This window comes from Hemiscyllium ocellatum, chromosome 12 (genome assembly GCF_020745735.1).
Source record: "Hemiscyllium ocellatum isolate sHemOce1 chromosome 12, sHemOce1.pat.X.cur, whole genome shotgun sequence".
In the NCBI taxonomy this organism is placed as follows: Eukaryota; Metazoa; Chordata; class Chondrichthyes; order Orectolobiformes; family Hemiscylliidae; genus Hemiscyllium; species Hemiscyllium ocellatum.
Genome location: NC_083412.1, coordinates 87,022,642 through 87,046,179, shown reverse-complemented (window position 1 = coordinate 87,046,179; position 23,538 = coordinate 87,022,642). Strand labels below are relative to the sequence as shown.

Genomic DNA, 23,538 nt, shown 5'->3' with positions numbered 1-23,538 from the left:
CTGGGCGGGTCACCTTAGTTCTTGGCGGGCCTTCTTGTTTTTGGCGCGAAGGCTCAGGTTGGGCGGGGCCAGCTGACTTTTGGCACGAACGCTCACTCTTGGTAGGATTGCACAGTCTAGAAGGGGCTGCTCGCCTGCGGACGTTCCGCCACCCTATTAGCTCAACTACCGCGCCACCACTACACCAATGGGTCTCTCAAGCGTCATTGCCCTACTCCATGGGATTACTCGATGAACAGGTCCCCTTCAGTTACTGGGATGTTGATATGAATCATGCCTCTAACCACATCTTGTTTGACAGGTTGTACCTTTTACTTTTAACTATAACGTCCCAACCAACAACATGTGCATTGCCGTATCACCATACTGTGCGTTTTCATTTACAATGTTTTGTATGTCCAGTGTTTGGCCATCCCACTGCCCAAATATCCCCCAACCCACTTATTTTTGTCTCTCTCTCTTTTTCCCCCGCTGGTCACACGCCTCAGGCCTCCAACTAGGACGTGCTACTCAGCACACAGCAGGGTGCTTGGCCCATCTCTCTTCCTCGCGGCCGCTCACTCATCTTTTTGTCCGCCGACATGGGTGTTTAGGCCATCCCTTTTCCCCTTGTGTTCACAAAGTGCCAAGAACGAGGGGGGGCCCACCTACTCCTTCTTCTGTCTTTGCCCTCCAAATTTTTCTGCCCCCTCTCACGAACCCATTTTTATCTTTTCTCCCGAGTCCACAGACTTTTTCTTTCGCTAAAGCATTATGGACGCTCATTTTAAAGCAATTTCCTCCTGCTACTTGTCCCCCCCCTCCTCAAGTTTGCGGCTAGGGAGGGTTGAGCTGCTGCTGCCACAGACACGGCCATTTCCAGTCCCTAAAGCGGGTATTGGCAACCATGCGGGGTGAAGATGCCAGCCAGTCTACCTGTCTGAGGCTACACTCTCCAATGCTTTGAATATGCAACCTGTAACTGCCAGACACTACCAAACCTTCCCCAGTGAAATCTAGTACAGATTCCTCTTGCCGATTGTGCTGCCCTATCCTACACCCCGCTCTCCATTCCCCACGCCGTGGTCACGCCCCTTCATCGTCTCCTCCCAAACCTACACACTTTATGTTCACCGCCGGATCTGAGGTCGTCTTAGCTTTGTCTTTCACTCAGCCTGCATTGAATTCACCTGGTTCTCACTGAATTGAGGATCTGCTGATCCCTACGCTCCATCTCTTTTTGAGGTTTTAAGCTCCCTGAGGTTTTCTACCAGGACACAGTAACTCATCTTCTGGCCTCATCTCTCCATTAGGGCATTTCACTCACTATGTTTCTGCTGCCATGCTCTGCGCCCCATCTTCTTTCCAAAGTCTCATGCTCCCTGAGGTTTCCTACCAGGACTTTCCCCACTCTCATGCTCCCTGAGGTTTGCTACCAGGATTCGTCACGCCATCTCCAAATAATAAATGGTGCCACCGCCACTGCAAACTTGAAGGTTCCCGACCCCTCTGTTGCACTGTGGGCGCTCACGCCGGCCTAACATTCTCCTCCGTTACACTCCTGGCCAATACGCTCTTTTGCCCTCCACCGCACCTACAGTGTCGACAGCACTTTGCCGTCGCTTTCTGCTTGAAGGCATTACACATACAATCGCCTCCCACAGGGATCGCTGCCCAGCTCCTGCCCAGATCCTTCAGTCTCTTCAACTGCGAGTAGTCCTCTCCACTTCATCTGTTCGTATCTTTTGCAAGGCGCACGTTCGCGCTGAGAACAGCAGGGTCACCAGGTTCCTTTATGATCCTTTTCCCGGGGTATCTTTTAAAGACTGTTACTTCCCTCAAACTGATCAAATCCTCAAGTATTAAACGGAGGAAAGTGCTACACAGACAATTTCTGTCCTGACCTGTCTGACCAGCCTTTTGTAATTCTCTCTCTCTCTCTCTCTCCTTTCCAACATGCCCGCAGCACCTGCGCACACTCTTTCGGCTAGGGCACACGGCCCCTCACACAAGCAGGTTCTTGCATATACAAGGATTGTACTTGCAACTCTCGTTCTGTACCTCATTCAGGGAAACAAGCCCCCTCAGGCAAACAGTCCAACTTCGTTCCGCCGCAAATCTCCTAATTGCCCAGAGTTTTGCTTTACTCATCAGGGTCGCGGTGAGAAAGGCCCCCTCTCCATAATCATCATCATCATATCTTATACTGAGCTGGCTGGAAACACATAGGCCACTACACGCACCACTTCTCTCCTTGCTCCAGGTCAGCACAACCTAATATATCCCTAAAATCACTCGATGAGACAGGACCTCGCGGGGAGGTGCAGGCTGAGATGGGAACATGCAGCCCCACCTTGACACGGCTCGACATGGGTCCATTTCACTGATATCTTTGCTCTTCTTGTACTTTATTTCGCTGTCTAAACTCTTCATTCAGCCTTATCTTAAGAGATCCACCTTGTTTATCATGGACTCCGCTGCGAGCGGGCAAATAGCCATCAGGATAGGATTGTGCCCTTTAGTTGGTGCTTCAACCTCCTTTTTGTCTACATTTGTCTTTATCCCTTGTGTAGGTGCCTTTTTCTGATGTTACCCATACTTTCCGAATCACAGTCGCGGATCGCTCCAATATCCTACCCAAGTGTCTGGGGGCGACAATCCCGCCCTGCTTGCTAAAGGGGGTTCCCGGCTACCTTGCCGCTTATTCTGCGCGCCCTGTGAGGCTAGGGGCATCTCCTGCGCTTTGTCTTCCCTAACCACACACTGGAATTTCACCTGCTCTATTGTCCTATTACCACAGAGTTGATGGGGATCCTCATCATTTCCACATAAATGACCCTTATCCTAAACGGTCTCCATGGGTGGCTCATCAAACAATTGTCCTACGACAGCCCCACTGGTTGTGCACCCCGAGCACGGGCAGTTCCCCGGGGTACAACTCGATTCTACTTGTGCCCCTTACCGTTCATTATCAAAGCGTACCGTTTGCCTTCCCCTATGCAGTCTACTGTGGTCCCCTTCTCACTATTACCAATCCCACTTCCCTCTCGAGGGACTTACTCTATTTTTTCGACACAACTCTTGGCCAAATGTTTTTTACTCTTCAAACATTGCAATTTTAATACACACAGGCGTCTGTGCTCCTGCAGCTGCTAGTATACATTCCTACCGAGTCATAACTGCCACTCGTACTATCTTGCATTTGTATCAGTGTCCCGACTTTCATCTCCCCCATGTAGTGCTGCTGCTCAAATGGACACGGATTATCCTACTAATTGTCTTCCACAGTCTGCGCACACTTGATTTTAACTTTGTCAGAATATTACGACTTGACACCGTTTGCGTGACTGCTCCCCGCAATTACCTCACCGACACTGGACCAGTGTCATGAGTACGTTTTTTACATTTTTCCTCTGCCTCTTCGTAATTCGACGAACATTAAAACACCTATAGTATAATCTGGCTACCCCTGCCTCGACTGCCTTTTTGTGGCAGCCCGTGGTCGGGGGCCTTTTTCTCTGATTGGAGATCACAAATTCCTCTGGCTTCCTTTGTGTAAAGTTGTACCCTTTCCCTTACATGAAACCACTCCTTCTACCTCACACAGAGTTCACTCTATTTTTATGTGACTCCTTTTGTGGATATTTTTCATTGAAATACTGCCACGTACAGGTCCGCAACTCATAAGCATGGTTAAGGGTTTCACACTACCTTCATTATTTTCACCATTGTCTTTTTATATCTGCCCCCCCATTCCTCTTACACAAATGGTTGAGTACACTTTTCCTGGTTGCATTTGACAGTCCACATGAGCACAGACCTTATGTTCAGGAGTACTGACTGGAGAATTTGGGGACTACTTCCCGTCCATTCCGGTCTCCCAGACATGCCACCCCAAAGACCCCATACAACACAACACTTTATTTCCCATAGTAGTCACATAGTTCCTGACTGACCCCGCCATATATCACCCTGGTGATGCAGGAACTCCTTTTTACTGCATTCCCACAGCCCCATCTCACTGCTTTAAAGGGGATGAGGTATCATTACTTTTCAACCGGACCCCCATACGTTGAGCTCCACCAGGAGACGCCGCTGCCACCAACTCCAACAACACGACAGCCTGTGTGTGACCTCCTACAAACGGACAGGGACATATCCAATACATGTTGTAATGCGACTTCCGCTCGTGAGCCATGATACCGGGTTTCTTGCTTACGGCTGGTTGCGATAAGGGCTGGCAAGTGGGGACCTCCCAGTTCTTTTCCCCATTGGCATATTACCGCCGTTGCATGAGCTCGCGGGTTGGACGTAGTAAATTCTATCTCACCGGTGCGTCTCAGCTCCCTCAATGGTTTTCTTTCCAATTCATATGATCCTGTTGTGCATCCTGTTGTGATCATGACTAAATTTTCATCTTCATGTACATTGAATGAAGCCTGGTTGTCCAAAGAGCCCCAACTCATTTATTTTGCTCGTCTAAATTGGGGATATGTGAATTGATCCTTCCATAACAGCGGGTGGGTGAGATGTACTGTGTGCCCTGGCAATCGAGACACTGCTGTTCTCGCAAGCGGCCTTTGCGGACTGTCCAGTATTCCGGACTGGCCTCAGCCACTCTCGGAGGCCACTGACCATGCTACTGAGCTGCCCACGTCTGTCCTTGTGGCGGTGAAATGGATGTCGCCATCTATTACTCAATGCAGCATGACTGGTTAGCCAATGACGGGTAAGATCCCTCGGGCGAGGGACAACCTAAGACAGGCACAGTCGCGCATTGACATCGGAACGGGTGGCCTCTGTTCGTCTCCATTTGATGAGATTTCTGTCTGCTTGCATCCGTGTCGGACGGTTGGACAGCACTGCTGCTCTCTGGAGCATACTGATCTACGGGACCACCGGGGCACAGTACAGTTTCACACTGGGTTTCACATCTCTAGCGGGTACCTAACTGCTGGTACCAGGCTGTTCCCACTCCCTTTCCAAACTTACAACGCCTATTTACATTTGCCGGCTTTTTGGACCACAGACTTGCGTTTATTAAATGAGTTACTCATTCTAACGCACTCGCGTACATTTCGCCAGCTCTGAATGACTTATTGCAATGCTTGTCTAATCCTGTGCTTTTCGTTATTTCTGCAGACACTGCCTCAATTACTTCAACTATTAGTTTAGCTTAGCATGCAGCTGTAACTATCTATTGCCTAATTGTGTAGCGGCGCGTTTTTCAGGGCAACCTTCATCCCCATATGACTGTCTCCTTAGAACCGGTGAGTCCGGTCGATACAACACCGGACACCGGTCGCCTCGTGGGGTTGCGTTCCTTACGGGATAAGGGGGTGTGGCCTCTTTCGAGGCCAAGGGAGGGAATGTTGGGGAGAATCTGCTATCGGGGTACCTACATTGGGGCTAGGGAGGGGAGCATCATTATTAAAGCAGACACTGTCAGGTACCAGCTAAAACACAGCCATGTAAAGTAAACCCAGCCACTGCAGGCCACATTCCTTGGGGATTAGAACATGTCCGTCAGTTTCAGATCATCCTGTTACAATCTCATTGTTAATAAAGGAAACCGGTAACTATCGGATAGTGTAAATCGCACCGATACTACACTTGATTGATAAAGTACTTGCTAATGCCTCCGCTGACGTCAAACTCATTCGGGTCCTGTGTTAAATGATAATACCTGTATATTCAGCTATGGAGAACTATTGTGAGCGCCCAGACAGCCAGACGCATGGCAATGAGGAAACCCTTCCAAACAATAAACTTTTAATTTACAAGATCGGAAACAGCTGAACCCAGGATGTCTGCCCATTGTTCGGCACAGCAGGAGCTGGACAGGTATCTTGGGGCAGCCAATAGAGACACTAATCCCTTCACAGACAGGTGAACCGACCAATGAGAAGACCGAACGAGGGAAAACTGACCAGGAACTTGAGGAAGCGCGAAGTATAACTGCACCAGATCCGAAGGGAAAGACAGAACGCCTTCTCCAACGAATTTGCATGCTTTTGAATTCGTTGTATAGTTTGCCAGTCTTGATTCTGTAATAAACGGTGTTTTTTGCTCCAAACTCTAGCCGGTTTGATCTCTCCTTCCAACGAACACGTGGAGACGAGACCATACGGTTTCCGTCTCATCACCTTATAGAGGTTTATAAAATCATGAGGGGCATGGATAGGGTAAATAGACAAAGTCTTTTCCCTGGGGTCAGGAAGCCCAGAACTAGAGGGCGTAGGTTTAGGGTGAGAGAGGAAAGATATAAAAGGGATCTAAGGGGCAACTTTTTCACACAGAGGGTGGTGCATGTGTGGAATGAGCTGCCAGAGGAAGTGGTGGAGGCTGGTACAGTTGCAACATTTAAGAGGCATTTGGATGGGTATATGAATAGGAAGGGTTTGGAGGGATATGGGCCGGGTGCTGGCAGGTGGGACTAGATTGGGTTGGGATATCTGGTCGCCATGGACGGGTTGGACCGAAGGGTCTGTTTCCATGCTGTACATCTCTATGACTCTATGACTCTATAAATGGGCATGAAGGCAAAGGTAATGGAAGAAGAGTTCAATGACATGACGTGCCCAAAACCCATTAAAGTGGAGACGCAGAAAGATGGCACTTAGACCTTTGCTGAGTAAAGAACGCTCAGTATCCGAAAGCAGGAAGTCAAAAGGGACAGTAATACACATCAGGAGTTGGTGTAGGTTAGGAGAGGGGATGGAATCAGAGGGAAGGGGAGGGGAGGAAGGTGGTCATGGGTGTCTCTGAGCTGTTGCATCCAACTGAGGTATGGTCACTATTTCCAGAACGCTACCTTACTTAGATTACCTACAGTGGCCCAACAAGTCCACACCAACCTTCCGAAGAGCAACCCACCCATATCCATTCCCCTACATTTACCCCTTCATCTAATACTACGGGCAATTTAGCATGGCCAATTCACCTAACCTACACATCTTTGGACTGTGGGAGGAAATTGGAGAATCCAGAGGAAACCTACACAGACATGGGGAGAATGTGCAAACTCCACACAGACAGTTGTCTGAGGCGGGAATATCTGACTGATAGGCCTTTCATCTGCCTGGACCCACATACAAATACTATAGAGTCATGAAATCAGAGAAATGTAGAGCCCGGAAACAGACCCTTCGGTCCAACTGTTCTGTGCCGACCAGATATTCCAACCTAATCTAGTCCCACCTGCCAGCACCTGGCCCATATCCCTTCAACCCCTTCTTATTCATGCACCCATCCAGATGTATTTTAAATCCTGCAACTGGACTAGCTTCCACCACTTCCTCTGGCAGCTCATTCCACACACGCACCATCCTCTGTGTGAAAAAGTTGCTCCTTAGGTCCCTTTTATATCTTTCCCCTCTCACCCTAAAACTATGCTCTCGAGTTCTGGACTCCCCCACTGCTGAGAAAAGACCTTGTCTATTTATTCTATCCATGCCCCTCATGATTTTATAAATCTCTATGAGGTCACCCCTCAGCCTCCGACGCTCCAGGGAAAACAGCCCCAGCCTGTTCAGCCTCTCCCTATAGCTCAAATCTCCAACCCTGGCAGCATCCTGATAAATATTTTTTGAACCCTTTCAACTTTCACAACATCCTTCTGATAGGAAGGAGACCAAAATTGCACATAATATTCCAACAATGGCCTAACCAATGTCCTGTACAGCCGCAACATGACCTCCCAATTCCTGTACTCAATACTCTGTCCAATAAAGGAAAGCATATCAAACGCCTTCTTCACTACCCTATCTACCTGTGACTCCACTTTCAAGGAGCTATGAACCTTCACTCCAAGGTCTCTTTGTTCAGCAACACTCCCGAGGACCTTACCATATTAGCTCCAGAACTGCCATCTCTTTCATCAGGCTGTCTGTATGTTTGTCTTAATTGGAAGGGGCATTGAGTATAAGGATTGGCAAATTACGCTGCAGCTTTGTAGAACTTTAGTTAGGCCGCACTTGGAATATTGCATACAGTTCTGGCCACCACACTACCAGAGGATGTGGATGTTTTGGAGAGGGTACTGGAAGATTTACCAGGATGTTGCCTGGTATGGGGGATTTTAGCTACGGAGAAAGGTTGGATAGACTGGGTTTGTTTTCACTGGAAATCAGGAGTTTCAGGGGTAACCTGAAAGATGTTTATAAGATTGTGAATGGCATGGATAGAGTGGAAAGTGTGAGGCTTTTTCCCAGGGTGGAGGGTCAATTACGAGGGGACACAGGTTCAAGATGCAAGGCAGGAAGTTTAAATGAGATGTGCAAGGCATATTTTTCACACAAAGGGTGGTGAGCGGCTGGAATATGCTGCCAGAGGAGGTGGTGGAAGCAGACACAATAGCAGCATTCAAGAAGCACCTGGACAAGTACATTATTAGGAAGGGAATAGAGGGATATGGATCCTGTAAGTGAAGACAGTTTGTGTATGGAAGGGTAAAATGTGTCAGCACAGGCTTGGAGGGCTAAAGAGCCTGTTCCTGTGTTGTGTTGTTCTTTCTTCCTTGTTCTTTGTGTAGATACGTTTTATATCAAGTGCTTTTTTCCCAGGATAAGTCAACATAATTTTGAGGTGAGAGGAGAGAGATTTAAAAAAGGCATGAGGGGGAAATCTTTTACACAGAGAGTGGTTAGCCTGTGGAATAAACTTCATGAGGAAGTGTTGAATGTGGGCACAGTTACAACATTTAAAAGACACTTAGATAAATACATGGATAAGAAATGTTTAGAGGGATATGGGCCAGGAGCAAGCAAGTGGGACTAGTTTAGTTTGGGATTATGATTAGCATGGTCTGTTTCCATGCTGTATGACTCTTTGGCTCTACAGCAAGTGGTACCAGGAGTAATTCAGAAATTATTACCTTTGAAGACCTGCCTTTGAATGTCCAACCTAACTTCCTAAAATCTGCCTGTGTCTTGTCTATGGAGCAATCACCGATGTGTTCATTCGCCTACCTATGCAATAGAGTAGACAGGCAGGAGGCTGGAAGAACATAGCAAGCTAGGCAGCGTCAGGAAGTGGAGAAGACAACGTTTTTGGTTGTAATCTTTCTTCAGACAGTCCTGAGGAAGGATTACACACAAAACATTGACTACTCCACCTTCTGATACTGGCTTGATATGTTCTTCCAGCCTCCTGCCTGTCTACTTTGGACTCCAGCATCTGCAGTCTTTTTGTCTCTAACCTCATTAGAGTTGTCAACTTTCATGCACCTTCTGTAGGAAATCTGCAACCAGAATAAACTGTCTACCTTCTTCATAGTCAGTTTGATGGATTGTGACATAAGCTGCACAAAGTCTGAATCTGAAGCTATAAATTAAGCCGAACAACATCAATATCAAAATCATGTCAAGAAAGTGAAATAGTGAAATAAAGAAAGACTGGACTAAAAGATGGAAAAGTGCGTCATTAGGAGACGGAAAAATTACTTTCCATCTTCAATAGATGAAATTCAATACTTTATTTTCAATGCCAATAAAGACCTTTTGCAGCAAATACCTCACTGCCACTACAAATGTGTTTTATTATAAAATGGCTTCAATTAAATTGCTGCAGTGAGTTTATTTCATAGTGATTTTGTGTTTATAGAAACTTAGTCCCTTAATTAATCGAATGGGGAGCCAGAAAAAAACACAGATTACATTTTTATGCAACAATAGTAGAGTGGATAATCACAAGCCGACTCTTGGCTTCCATGTTGGTAACACACCTGCCTTTACCTAGGTGTGTGTGTGTGTTATTTGGACTTAAATGTTGACCAGTGCCATTAATGACAGCTTAGTTTAGCAATTTTTTAGGTCAATATCAATCTTTCTTTATTTGTGAATCACATTTCAAAATGATTTGATAGATATCTCACCTGCCTTATGCCATTTTGCCTTATCTCATTAATTCAGTCTCAGGATGTATTTTCACTTACAACTGTTATTCATATTAAAACATTTTCAGAAAATTTGAAAGCAATATAAGAAAACAGGGTGTGAGATTTGGGAACAATTGAGAGCGACATGGGCATTGGAAATGGAGCTTTTCACAGGCAAACTGCAGTCTGCATGGTGTTAAACTTATATGTCGCCTATGAAGTGGTGTTGGTTTACCATATGACTCTTATCATAATGAGGAGCAGCGCAATCCTGCCTGGTATCCATAGCCACCTGCTCACTGGAGAAGCAACATGATAGTCACTGTTAGAGCTGTTCGCTGGCTCTCTCCACTATCATTGTTCCTGACACAGGAATGATCAAACTACCACCTTTGGCAACTGCACATTTCACCGCGATTTCGCTAACACAAGTGGATCCTGTTGGATTCAGTCATGTACTCGCCCTGAGGTTTTCACATAACCCAGATGAGAAATGTCTGCAGCAGAGGTAAGTCAAAGTGAAATAATTAGGGGCTTCAAATTAGGGGCCATGGCTCAATCATTTATAGGTTTGAGATTTTCGACATTGAAGAAATGTAGATTGACTGGCATAGCCAAGTAGGGATGGAATTATTAGAGAGAAAGAAGACTTGCCTTTGTAATAAGACCTATCATGGGACAGGAAGTCCAGAAGTGCTTTACAGGTAATAAAACACATTTGAAATATGACCACTGTTTTAACATCAGAACCTCAGTGATTAATTTGTGTTCCCACAAACAGCAATGTGACAATAACTTATTTCAGTGACATTGCTTTTGAGGACATATCTAACTGAACATAGAACAGTGCAGCACTGAACAGGCCCTTCAGCCTTTGATGTTGTGCCAAACTTTTTTCCTACTCTGAGATCAGACTAACTTATGTACCCTTCATTGTACTATCTTCCATGTGCCTATGAAGGAAACATGTTATTCCACCCATTTCTTCACAGTCTTCTGTGCAGCACTGTTGCCAGTGCTATAACATCATGCAATGTTATCTTTTTCATTTTGTCTATACTGCAATCATGTCATTGTCTTTCTTTCCCAAGACTTCAAAAATGGAACAGTTGATCTTCCTAAAATTTAAATCTCCTCCATCAGTCTAAAACCATGTCTTAATGATATCTAACTAACATTTTTTGATTCACCCTCAATCTTGACTTAGAGTCATAGAGTCATAGAGAAGTACAGCATGGAAACAGACCCTTCAGTCCAACCCATCCATGCTGACCAGATATCCCAACCCAATCTAGTCCCACCTGCCAGCACCCAGCCCATATCCCTCCAAATCCTTCCTATTCATATACCCATCCAAATGCCTTTTAAATGTTTGATTTGGAATGACATTCTTGTTTCTTGACAGTCACTGGGTCAAAATGTTGGGACTCCCTTCCTAATAGCGCTGTGGGTATCCCTATACCCCATGTACAGCAGCAATTTTAAAAGGCAGTTCATTATCATCCTCTCCAAGGCAACTCGTAATGTGCAATAAATCATGGCCTCACCAGTAGCACCCACACCCTATAATGTAGAAATTTAAAACCCTATCACCCTAGGTGGTGACTGAAAATGGCTTTACCTTTAGGTTTCTTAAGGATTTAATACCTCTTACCATTGCCAAGATCATTGCCATCACCTTGCCAAAGAAGTGCTGCTCTGATCGAGGATTCATCTTTCAGATGTAGGGTCAAACCAAGGCCATGCCAACCCTTCGCATATGGAGGTAATCGGAAAAACAATCTGATGCATTATTTTGAAACACAGTAGAGGAATGTTCTCTATTGATACATCTCAAAAACAATAGTGATATAAATTAAAGAGTTGGTCAAAACGTACCAGTGTCAGACAGTAATCAATTTTAAGTACACAGAAATTATAGGTCACAAACTACAGGGACGTGCCTATCCATTTCTCCGATGTGCAGAATAGAACCCAAACCACAAGTCTTGTACTAGCAAAAAAACCAAGGATGACTCTTAACATGAAGGTGTGAGGGAGAGAGAAATACTGAAGTTTAAGAATAATTAAAGTGCTTGAGGAGTTAAAGAACAAAAAACAAAGAACAAAGAAAATTTACAGCCCAGGATCAGGCTCTTTGGCCCTCCAAGCCTGAGTCGAACAAATCCACTGTCTAAACCTATCGTCCAATTCCTAAGGATCTGTATCCCTCTGCTCCCCAGACGCAGCTTAAATGAATCTACCGTGCCTGCCTCTACTACCTCTGCTGGCAACGCATTCCAGGTACACACCACCCTCTGTGTAAAGTACTTTCTGCATTTTAACCTCCTTAAACCTTTCTCTTCTCACCTTGAAAGCGTGACCTCTCGTTATTGAATCCCTGACCTTCGGAAAAAGCTTGTCTCTATCCATCCTGTCTATACCCTTCATTATTTTGGAGACCTCAATCAGGTCCCCCCTCGATCTCTTTTTTTTCTAATGAAAACAATCCTTAACCTACTCAACCTCTCTTCATGGATAGCACCTTCCATACCAGGTAACATCCTGGTAGTTGGCAAATTGCCATTGTTGCTGTCAATCCCACAAAAGCTATCTGGCTGTATCTCCCACCACTTAAATGCTGTTGCCGCCACCTCCAAGATCTTCATTCCTGTCAACACATAATGGCTGACACAAACACAGGGAATGCTGAAAGTCTACATCATTTGCGTAGAGAGAAACAGAGGTCAATTTCAAGTCCGATACGACTCTCCTACAGAACCATCAAGAGCTGCCTATTGCTCACAGCTCTGAATTCACCATCATTGTCCATGTTTACAAATCCTTCCGTATCATTTCCCAATTTACTCCTACACTCATCTGGGTACTGAAAGTCTCAAATAGGTTGAAATCACACATTGGAGAATCAGCACTACATTTATTGAGCCTGAACTCAAACTCTGAACGTGACGCTGTACAAGATATTATTTATTTTTCTATCTTATATTAAGAAGAAATTTAATGTTAACTATGACCTTAGTTCTTTATTTTTCTACTCATTCTATTAATGTGTTGCTTAATTTTTTAAACTTTATTTCTTTACTGCTTTGTGCCTAATATTTTGTACCTGGGTACCTTTATGGCGCTAGGTGTGGCGCTATGTGTAGTCATATTATACACTTTTCATTTACTCCCGGACTTCTGTTCTTGAGTACACATGACAATAAAATCTAAATCTATGTATAAAGATACATTAAGATCAATATTTGATACACCTCAACTCTATTGCTGAGCAGTGGCATGTATTCTAATTACATTTTTGTTTGTTAACGGTCTGCAGGCACAACCAGAGAAACCAAATCATACAAACTTAGAAATAATATCAGTCACAGAGGATGAGCTGCCTACAATTGAACTCCCCCACACCACGCAAAGAATCCCCAACATTCTTGAAGCAAAGGTATTGCCAGTTGAGGCAGGTAATGATCTTATTCTTCTGTCTCTGTTCATGTGAATTTTGGCTTGACTTTAGTCATTTTTTTCAGAAGGTTACACTGCAGAATCAAAGTAGAAAGGGACTGTTTGCAGCAAATTGTTTCCGTCACAGAACACACTTCTGAAAGACATGAATCGTTCATCTTTTGAACAGCCCATTCATTCCCACCTTCAGTAATTGGCCATCTTGCAGTTGATTACTTAACCCTCAAACAAAACAATGACCAAGCTCACCACCAGGAAAAGGATAGCAGATGAACAGGAATAACACTGCATCCAATTTCAACTTCCCCTCTGAATAATACATCACTCTGATTTGGAGAAATAATGGTAATGTCTAAGTATGCATGCCTGATGTTATGGACCAGGCCAGACCTCCAAACATTTTAAGAAGGTAGCCCAGACCCTAACTTGTTCTTATTTTAAAGGCAGGTGAAAAATTGATGTTCCAGAAGTGATGCAGCTGGTAAACCACGTGGCTTTAAACAAAACAGAATTTATTTACACACTATGGTTGAAACATGAACAAAAGAAAATAGAATTTAGAATAACAACTATTTGGAATTACAACCGACTCAAAATCTCAACTTAGCAAAAGGAGCTGTTCCAATACACGTAACATCCCAAAAACACACCCTTTGGTAAATGGTAAATTGAAACTCAGGTTCTTACAGGAAGGAGAAATTGCAGAGGGAAGAGTCAGACAAGAAACATCTGTTGAAGCAGGAACCATCCTTCACTGTAGCTGTTTCTCTCAGTCCACAATGGTTTTCTAACTGTAAACCAAACTGGAAAAAAACCTGAACTAGGAGAACTGGCCACTCCCCTGCTATTGTCCAACTGTGTTAAAAATAACCTAAGGACTTCCTCTGATTGTTGACTTAGGCAGTGTCTGTTAGCCATTTCAGCACCACTGCCTTTACAACCCCTCTTGAAAAATACCAAGGACAAAATAACCTTGTTAAAGGAGCAGAATTGTCACACTGAGCTAATCCTCTGGGCCATGGGTTCAAATCCCACCATGGCAACAGATAGAATTTAACTACAATAAAGAAATGGAATATAATGCACAATTCAGTCACAGTGACTATGAACTTATAATTGAGTGTTACAAATATCCATCAGGATCACTAATGTCCTTCAGGACTACTGGCCTCTTTGGTCTGGTCCATATCTGACTCCATATCCACAATAATGTGATTGACTCTGAACCGACCCTGAAATGGTCCAGCAAACCATTCCATTCACAAACGATAAATATCGTTATCTTCAATGATGGAAAAGCCCAGCACATCAGTGCAAAATATAAGGTTGAAGCATTTGCAGTAATGTTCAGCCAGAAATGCCAAGTGGATCATCCATCTTGGCCTTCTCCACTGGTTCTCAGCATCACAGATACCAGTTTTCAGCCAACTAGATTACTTCACATGATAGCAAGATATGGTTGGAGGCACTGGATTGTTAACGTTATGGCCCTTGACAACATCCCGGCAATAGCACTGAAGACTTGTGCTCCAGGACTTGCCGCTCCCCTAGCCAAGCTGCTCCAGTACATTTAAAACATAGCATCCACCCAGCTTGTGAAAAATTGTCCAGGTACGTCCAGTACACAAAAAGCAAGACAAATCCAACCCAGTCAATTACCTCCCAATCAGTCTACTCTCAATCATCAGTAAAGTGATGGAAGGTGTCCTCAACAGTGCTATCAAGCAGTGACCTGCTCAGTGACGCCCAGTTTGGGTCCCGCCAGGATCACTCAACTCCTGATCTCATTAGAGCCTTGGTTTAATTATGAACAAAAGAGCTGAATTCCAGAAGGGAGGTGAGAGTGACAGCCCTTGACATCAAGGCGACAGTCAATTGAGTCCTAGCAAAACTGGAATTCATGGGTACCAGGGGGCAAGTTCTCCACTAATTGGGTCAAACTTGATATATATGAAGATGCTTATGGTTGCTGGAGGTCAGTAATCTCAGCTCCAGGACATCTCTGCAGGAGTTCCTCAGGGTAGTGCCTTAGGCCCAACCTTCTTCAGCTGCTTCATCAATGACCATCCCTCCATCTTAAGGTTAGAAGTGGAAATGTTCACTGATGATTGCACAATGTTCAACACCATTCGCAATTCCTCAGATACTAACGCAGAGCATGTTCAAATGCAACAAGATCTGGACAATATCTAGGTTTGGGCTGACAAGTGGCAAATAATATTTGTGCTACACAAATTCCAGGCTATGGCCATCACCACTAACAGACAATCCAACCTTGTCATTCAATAGTGTTACCATCACTGAATTCCCCAATATCAGCATCCCAGAGGTTACCATTGACTATAAAATCAATTAGAATCAACATATAAACATAGTGGCTACAAGGACAGGTCAGAGGCTAGGAACACTGTGGAATGTAACTCACCTCCTGACTCCCTAAAGCATTCCCATTATCTACAAGGAGTGTGGAGTGTGATGGAATACTCCCCACTTGCCTGGATGGGTGCAGCTCCAACAACACTCTAGAAGCTTAACACCATCCAGGACAAAGCAGCTCGCTTGATTTGAAACATATCCACAAATATCCCTCACGACAGAAGCAGCAGTGTGTGCTATCTACAAGATGCACCACAGAAATTCACCAAAGATCCTCAGTAAACACTTTTCAAACCCATAACCACTTCCATCTCAAAGGGCAAGGACATGGTTACACCACCACTTGCGAGTTCCCCTCCAAGCCACTTATCATCCTGACTTGAAAATATATCATCACTGGGTCAAAATCCTGGAATTCCCTCCCTCATGGCATTGTGAGTCAGCCCACAACAGGTGGACTGCAGCAGTTCAAGAAGGTAGCTCACCCCCACCCTCTGAAGGGCAGCTAGGGACGAGCAATAAATGCTGGCCCAGCCAGCAACATCTACACCCCAGGAATTACGAAAGATAAAAATTAAGGATGGGAAAGAAATGTTGGCCTTGCCAGCCACACATGCACATCTCATGAAAATATAACTTTAAAAGAAAATAGATGTACTGTCATCCATCCATTGTCAGGAGGTAACACTGATTTAGGCGGACAGCTGGTCTGTACTGCAGAGAGGCACCAACAGCATGGGTCTAATTCCCACATTAGCTGAGGTTACCCTGAAGGACTCTCCTTCTCAACCTCTCCCTTCGCTTGAGGTTTGGTGACCCTCAGATTAAATCATGGCAATCATTTCTCTCTAGGGAGAGCCCTATGGTCTGGTAAGAACATGGCAACTTTACCTTTATCTTAGCGTCTTCCACAGGAATGGCACTCCTCACCACAGGGTCAGGTTCCTTTGTGCACTTTCCTTAATTTGTCAGTCAAACATATTCTTCAATATCAATAGTGGAGTGGGGGGGGGGGGGGGGGGGGGGGGGGCGGGGGGCACGGGGGTGTTGTAGGAAAGGATGAACTTTTATGGGAGTTCTCCTAAGATATGCCATAATATCTATGAGCGATCCATGGAAACCCAGGTTAAACCATTCATTCGATTGCACTTTTGATTTATTTATTGTCATAGTGTTGCAAAATTCAGTGAGACATGTTGTATCATGATGTCACCCTCCAGTGCCATCTTAAAACACAGAAAAATAAACCAAAACCCAGAATATAAAAGCAGAAAATTAAAGAAATAAAGTTCAGTTTAACAAATCTTCTTGTTAAGTGCTCAGCCGTAGCCCAGGAGTGGCCAGCTAGGACAATTCAAAAGCCCTTTGACAGAGATGGGAGACCATTAATGTTGAGGTGATAGACATACAGATATAATCAAGTGCCTTTAAGTTGGATAGCACGGTGGCTCAGTAGCTAACACTGTTGCCTCACAGCACCAGAGACCTGGGTTTGATTCCTGCCTCGGGCAACTGTCTGTACAGAGTTTGCACATTCTCTCTGTGTCTGCATGGGTTTCCTCCCATTGTCCAAAGATGTGCAGGTCAGGTGAATTAGCCATGCTAAATTGCCCATAGCATTAGATACATTAGTCAGAGGGGAATGGGTCTAGATGAGTTACTCTTCGGAGGGTTGGTATGGACTTGTTGGGCCAAAGGGCCTGTTTCCACACTGTAGGGAATCTAATTTTAAAAAATCTAATCTTAGAGCTAGTTCCAAATAAGACTACTGGATGATCAAGAGCTTAATGTTTTTTAAACACCTTTTTTAAAGGTTAAGAGGTCGAGGTAGTAGATATTCATGGGCTTTGAGCACTGATAACTAGTAAGGCCCTTGTGGTGCAGTGGTTTGTGCCCCATCTCTGAGCCAGAAGGTGTGGGTTCAAGTCTCACCTGCTTAAAGGTGATAATTAAATAAAATGCAATATTCTGATTGCTTAACTGTTCCTGAACTTTTCAGGAAACCAGGACATAACCTCTTCGAAGTGCCATACTCTGACATCAAAGAAGTTCCTAATTTTGGTGGCAGTGGGTCTAATTGGTGCAGTGTTAGTTACAATTGCCATCTCTGTGGGTGGTGAGTACAATGGATACATTCTTCAGCTTTTGAGCTGTTCACTTTTGGTGCACTCTTCAGAATTGAAAGTATGCTTTTCTTTCTTCTTGTTTTGATTCTCTTTACAGTTTGGAGTTTGAGTTTGGAGGTGGATTGGGGGGAGAAATGTCCAACAACACTATCTGTTCATGAAGTCTTTGCAATAATGTGTACACTATTATTCTGTTGACTCCTTGAGTGAGATGGCTAAGGGCATTTTGTTTATCTGGCTCAGTGAACTGCAAACCACGTAAAACAGTAAAGCATGTCATAGGTTATGAAGCTGACATTAAAGCAGCTCACAGATTTCTCTGAGTGAAACTTGCAAATCCGCAGGAGAATAACAGACAGGGAGAGTCACAACCGTGTATCCAAGCAACATATGGAGTCCTTAAAGGTGAATTCTCTCAAATGCAAGGGACACATATGACACGCTGTGACATTTTTCACTTAATAAATTCAAGCAAAGCTCAATCTGTTTCCTCAAATGGACATAAAATATCTCTTGATGCACAATGAATACAAAATATGAAATATCCTTTCAGCCCAAATGGACTGCAATGGTTCACGAAGGCAGATTGCTACCACTTTTGCAGGACTGTTAGGAGTAAGCAATAAATGATGCCTACCCAGTGATGCCCATATCCTGTAAATAAATAATCAGATTAACTGGCAGAACAGTCATTTAATTTTCCAGTTGTGTTCTAGATAATATTCCCCCCCCCCAAAAGAACAGCATCAAATAGGTTCCCAAATTCCTACTGCAGGAAGTTGCTGCGTGCAAATTGGTTGTCATTTTTTTCTTATATTACAATAGTAACTGCACTTCACAGCGTACTTCATTGTCTGGGAATTTCTTTGCCATGTCCTGTGAGAATTAAAGGAGCTATTATTCTTTTCTCACTTTGAAAGACAAATGGGGGCTGAATCTTGAGCAGGAATCCCCGAACCATTCCATTGGGCAGGAAGTCTGCGGGAATGCATTCATCATTTCTCAGGGGTTTGCACAAATTCTGTGTCAAGGTTAGAGCCAACAATCCAGAAAACCAATGTGCAATGTCAAACCTGAATTTCCTCATCAGAGTAGATGATTGTTGCCTTTTTTTTAGATTAGACTTACAGTGTGGAAACAGGCCCTTCGGCCCAACAAGTCCACACCGACCCGCCGAAGCGCAACCCACCCATACCCCTACATTTACCCCTTACCTAACACTACGGGCAATTTAGCTTGGCCAATTCACCTGACCCGCACATCTTTGGACTGTGGGAGGAAACCGGAGCACCCGGAGGAAACCCACGCAGACACGGGGAGAACGTGCAAACTCCACACAGTCAGTCGCCTGAGTCGGGAATTGAACCCGGGTCTACAGGCGCTGTGAGGCAGCAGTGCTAACCACTGTGCCACCGTGCCGCCCACTGTGCCACCGTGCCGCCTTGTTCCAGCACTGCCTACCCAGGCTGGTTGCTTGTTTCCTAACTCCCTGTTATCGCAGCTATGCATAAGTTGCTAGGAGCATACGATCTTACGCATAGAATCTTATATTTTTCAACCGCCTGAAGAAGGAGCAGTGTTCCGAAAGCTAGTGCGCCCGAATAAAGCTAGTGTCATCCGAATTGGCCTATAACCTGGTGTTGTGTGATTTTAAACTTTGCTACGAGCTGTGTGACAATAGCTCGGATGGAAGAATAGGCTCATTAGTTCTTTCCCCGGCCATGGACTCCAATTGGTGTCTCCTTTACATGTGAACGGAAGTTTTATTTTTAAATGTCTCCACACAGAGATGTTTCTTTCTGAAATCCATTTGAATGTCTCCTTCTAAATTGAAGATACTGTCCAATTGAAGGCGTCATTTATTCCTGTATGGGTTTATATTGACACATGCTGTTGTTACATTGAATTTCACAGCAGAAACCTCAGGCCATTCAGTCCATCATGGAGTGGGGGAGATGGTGGGGGGGAAGGCAGGAAAGGAAAGACCAGTAACTTAGAAATGATATAACTGGCTGAAACTCATCTTGAAGAGCTGAAAATAGACTAGCTCAGACGAGCGTTATCATTTCCAAATATGAATGGGTTTTTACTGATAGAGTCATAGAGTCATAGAGATGTACAGCATGGAAACAGACCCTTCAGTCCAACCTATCCATGCCGACCAGATATCCCAACCCAATCTAGTCCCACCTGCCAGCACCCGGCCCATATCCCTCCAAACCCTTCCTATGCATATACCCATCCAAATACCTCTTAAATATTGCAATTGTACCAGCCTCCACCACATCCTCTGGCAGCTCATTCCATACACATACCACCCTCTGCGTGAAAAAGTTTTCCTTCTGGGATGGAAGTGGGAATGAGGACACAATTACCTTAGAACAGACATGAATAAAATAATGAAGGGAATGGGTGATGCCTATTCAAATGAGATTTCTCAGTAAAATGTTATGCTTGTTGTCAGGATGTATTTCTCTTCATAGAGAATCAGCACTTTCTGGGTCAGTTAACCAAAAGAATGCAGAGAGAAGAGATTTCCTGTAACCTTTCAATTCCAGAGGCAGCTCATACATATATTGAGGTCTTCCCTTGAAATCATGTCTCAGAATGGATGATACTGTGATTCAGTTGTTCATTCAGCTGCTCAGACTTCATCAACTCATTTGATGAGTCAGGTTTTCTCACAATATTGACGTTCACTACAGACTTCAAGCAGCCCAGCGGCCAGGGGAAGCCATCAGGATGGTTCCATAAAGCAGTGTCAGCCCATCAGATGGGCCAGCTACTCTGAAACGTTAACAGCCCCACCAGGAGACACTGCCAAAGGAGTTAAGGACATTGTGGATGACACAGAAATTAGGGGAGCTGCAGACAGTGAGGAGAATTGCCAGAGGATACAGCAGGACGTAGATAGGCTGGACACTTCAGCTGAGCAGAGGTAGATGGAGTTTAATTCAGACAAATGCCTGGTGATGCATTTTGGGGAATCTAATGCAGGAGGGAAGTATACAGTAAATGGTAGACCTTTAGAAGTATCAATATATAGAGGGATCTAGGCATATACAGTTCCTTGAAAGGGGCAGGACAAGTGGATGTGGTGGTCAAAAGGCATATGGCATGCTTGCTTTCATCAGTCAGGGCATAGAGTATAAAAATTGACAAGTTATGTTGTAGCTGTATAGATCTTTAGATTGGCCACATTTGGAATATTGCACACAGTTCTGGTCATCACACTACCAGAAGGATGCGGAGGCATTGGAGACAGTACAGGAAAGGTTTACCAGGAGGTAAATCTGGTTTGGAGGGTATTAGCTATGAGGAGAGATGAGACACATTTGGTTTCCTTTGATCATCAGAGACTGAGTGGGACCTGATAGAAGTTTACAGAATTATGAGAGGCAAGGATAGAATGGATGGGTGGAAAGGTCAATTACTGGGGGATGTAAGTTGAAGGTAAATGGGGGAAAGTTTAAAAGAAATGTGAGAGGCACATTGTTTACTCAGAGAATGGTAAGTGCCTGGAATACATTGCCAAAGGAGGCGGTGGAGGCAGGTACAATGGCAACATTTAAGAGGAATCTTGACAGATAGATGAAAAGGTGGGGGATAATGGGATACGGACTGGGTGGATGCAATAGGTTTTTAGTTTAGAAAGTCGTCAGGTGTTGGCAGACTCTTGGTGGACTGAAAGGCCTGTTCTTGTGCTGTACTGTTCTTTGACATTTGACCTCAAGGGCATCTCAAACCAGAGGCCTTAAAGGCAAACTTCAGAATGGGTCAGGGGGACTGCACCCCACCTGCTGGGGAAACAGCACCGGCTAGCGCTGGGGGTGGGGGTGGGGGGGGGGGGGGGGGGAGTGGGAATGTCTTGCTGCCCACTCAATGAAGTATGGGACCTTGGATCTGAAGATATGCTCCCCTCCTTCTCCTCAGCCTCCCTGTTGACCACAGGGGACAGGGTGGTTACCTCCATAAGGGTGGAGGGCACCCCATGTGAAGGAGTGATGGATGGAGAGATTAAAGAAGAGGTTGCAGGGAGATGGTGTGGATGGTTTAGAATTGTCCATCAGCAAAGCAATTGACTCCATGTTGCATTTGGGAAATATATCTGTGGGGTGAAAGTAGTTACCTGTTCACTGAAATGGATAGTTACTAAGTGAACTCTAAACTGAATATATGTATTGCTATGGCAATATTTAAAAAGAGGCCACACTCACAAAATGAATTATATCACATGAGGTTGTGAGGGAAACATTGGTTAAGTGTAAGGCGTGAAGAGGCAAGCTAACACAATACAGGGTCTGGAACTTTGTAAGAATTTAACCTTTTGCCTCTCTCATATTACTTACAGTTTACAGAACGGCAGTTAAATCCCAGCGGTTTCAACAGTGTGTCTTTAAAGAAGCAGCAATAGTTGAGAAATCAGCTGAAAGAATTATAGGCTCCCACGGGGACAGACGGACAACATTCACTCCATCTCTTTAGAGGATTGATCCAGTTCCTTCTCCAAATTCCTGTAATTGTTTTTCCCTTTGCAAACACTTATCCAATTCCATACAGTCAGTTCTGCTATAACACACATTTCTTTATTGCGAATTGGCTATAACGCGATCAAAAAATTTAGACCATTATTTGTAGAACAAACTTTCCCTACCTGTATTGGCTGTGACATGATTCCTGGCTTAAATGACGTAGATTTTGCACCATTTTCTTAAAACGCAAGATCACATGGGAACAGAACTGTCGCATTATATCATACTGTACTGAGAATTACTGTTGGATTTGTTTCTATCACCCTATCAGTCAATGCACAGACTCATAACAATTCATTGTTTAAAACTAAAATTTCTCCAGTCTTTTGCCTGTCACCATAGATCCATGTCTTTTAGTCACTGATCTTTCTGCTACTTGAAGCAATTGTCCCTTATTTATCAAAAGCATGAATTACTTTGAACATCTTTATCACTCAACCTCTTAACTTTCTCTGCTCAAAAGGAAACAAAATCACAGCATCTATTCCTGATGAAGGGCTTATGCTCGAAACGTCGAATTCTCTATTCCTGAGATGCTGCCTGGCCTGCTGTGCTTTGACCAGCAACACATTTGCAACAAAATCACAGCTCTCCAGCCTGTCCGCTCATTCATCCGTTTTGCATCTTTGTTCAGGCATCTTTCCCAAACTGTAGCACCCATGATTGATCACAACTCTGTAGCTGAGCGTAAAGCAGTAGCTCCATAATGGGTTAGAACAGCCTAAAACAAACACAGACAATACTGGAGAAACTCAGCAGGTCTGGCAGTGTCTGTGGAGAAAGAAACATGGTTAATGCTTTGAGTCCACCACGAGTCTTCTTCAGAACCAATTACAGAAAGACTTCATTACCTTAGTACTCAAGTGTTCAAATTGTAAAGCCTAGAATCCAGTGTATCTTTCTCACAGTCTTCAAAGCATCCATAATAATTCCCCTGAACTAGCAATTCAGAACCTTAGTTCAATGCTCTGGGGATATGGGTTCAAATCTCACAGCAGCAGATGGAGAAATGTCATGTAAATAAAATCTGGAATGAACAGCTGATCTAATATAGTAACCATTGTGCACTGTGCATGTCATTAAAAACTTATTCGGTTCACTAATGCTTTTCTACCTGGTCTCTCAGAGGGAAAAGCTGAAAATGTGTTGCTGGAAAAGCGCAGCAGGTCAGGCAGCATCCAAGGAGCAG

General features: G+C 44.3%; 1 protein-coding gene across 1 annotated transcript in view; it reads left to right on the top strand.

Annotated features, from left to right (window-relative positions):
* The first annotated feature begins 10,349 nt into the window (after positions 1-10,349).
* tmprss3a (transmembrane serine protease 3a) overlaps positions 10,350-23,538 on the top strand; it is a 63,806-nt gene continuing 50,617 nt past the window's right edge. Inside the window, exons 1-3 of the mRNA XM_060832829.1 lie at positions 10,350-10,364; positions 13,176-13,314; positions 17,691-17,807. Coding sequence (XP_060688812.1) covers positions 10,350-10,364; positions 13,176-13,314; positions 17,691-17,807 — 271 coding nt within the window. The remainder of the gene's footprint in view (positions 10,365-13,175; positions 13,315-17,690; positions 17,808-23,538) is intronic.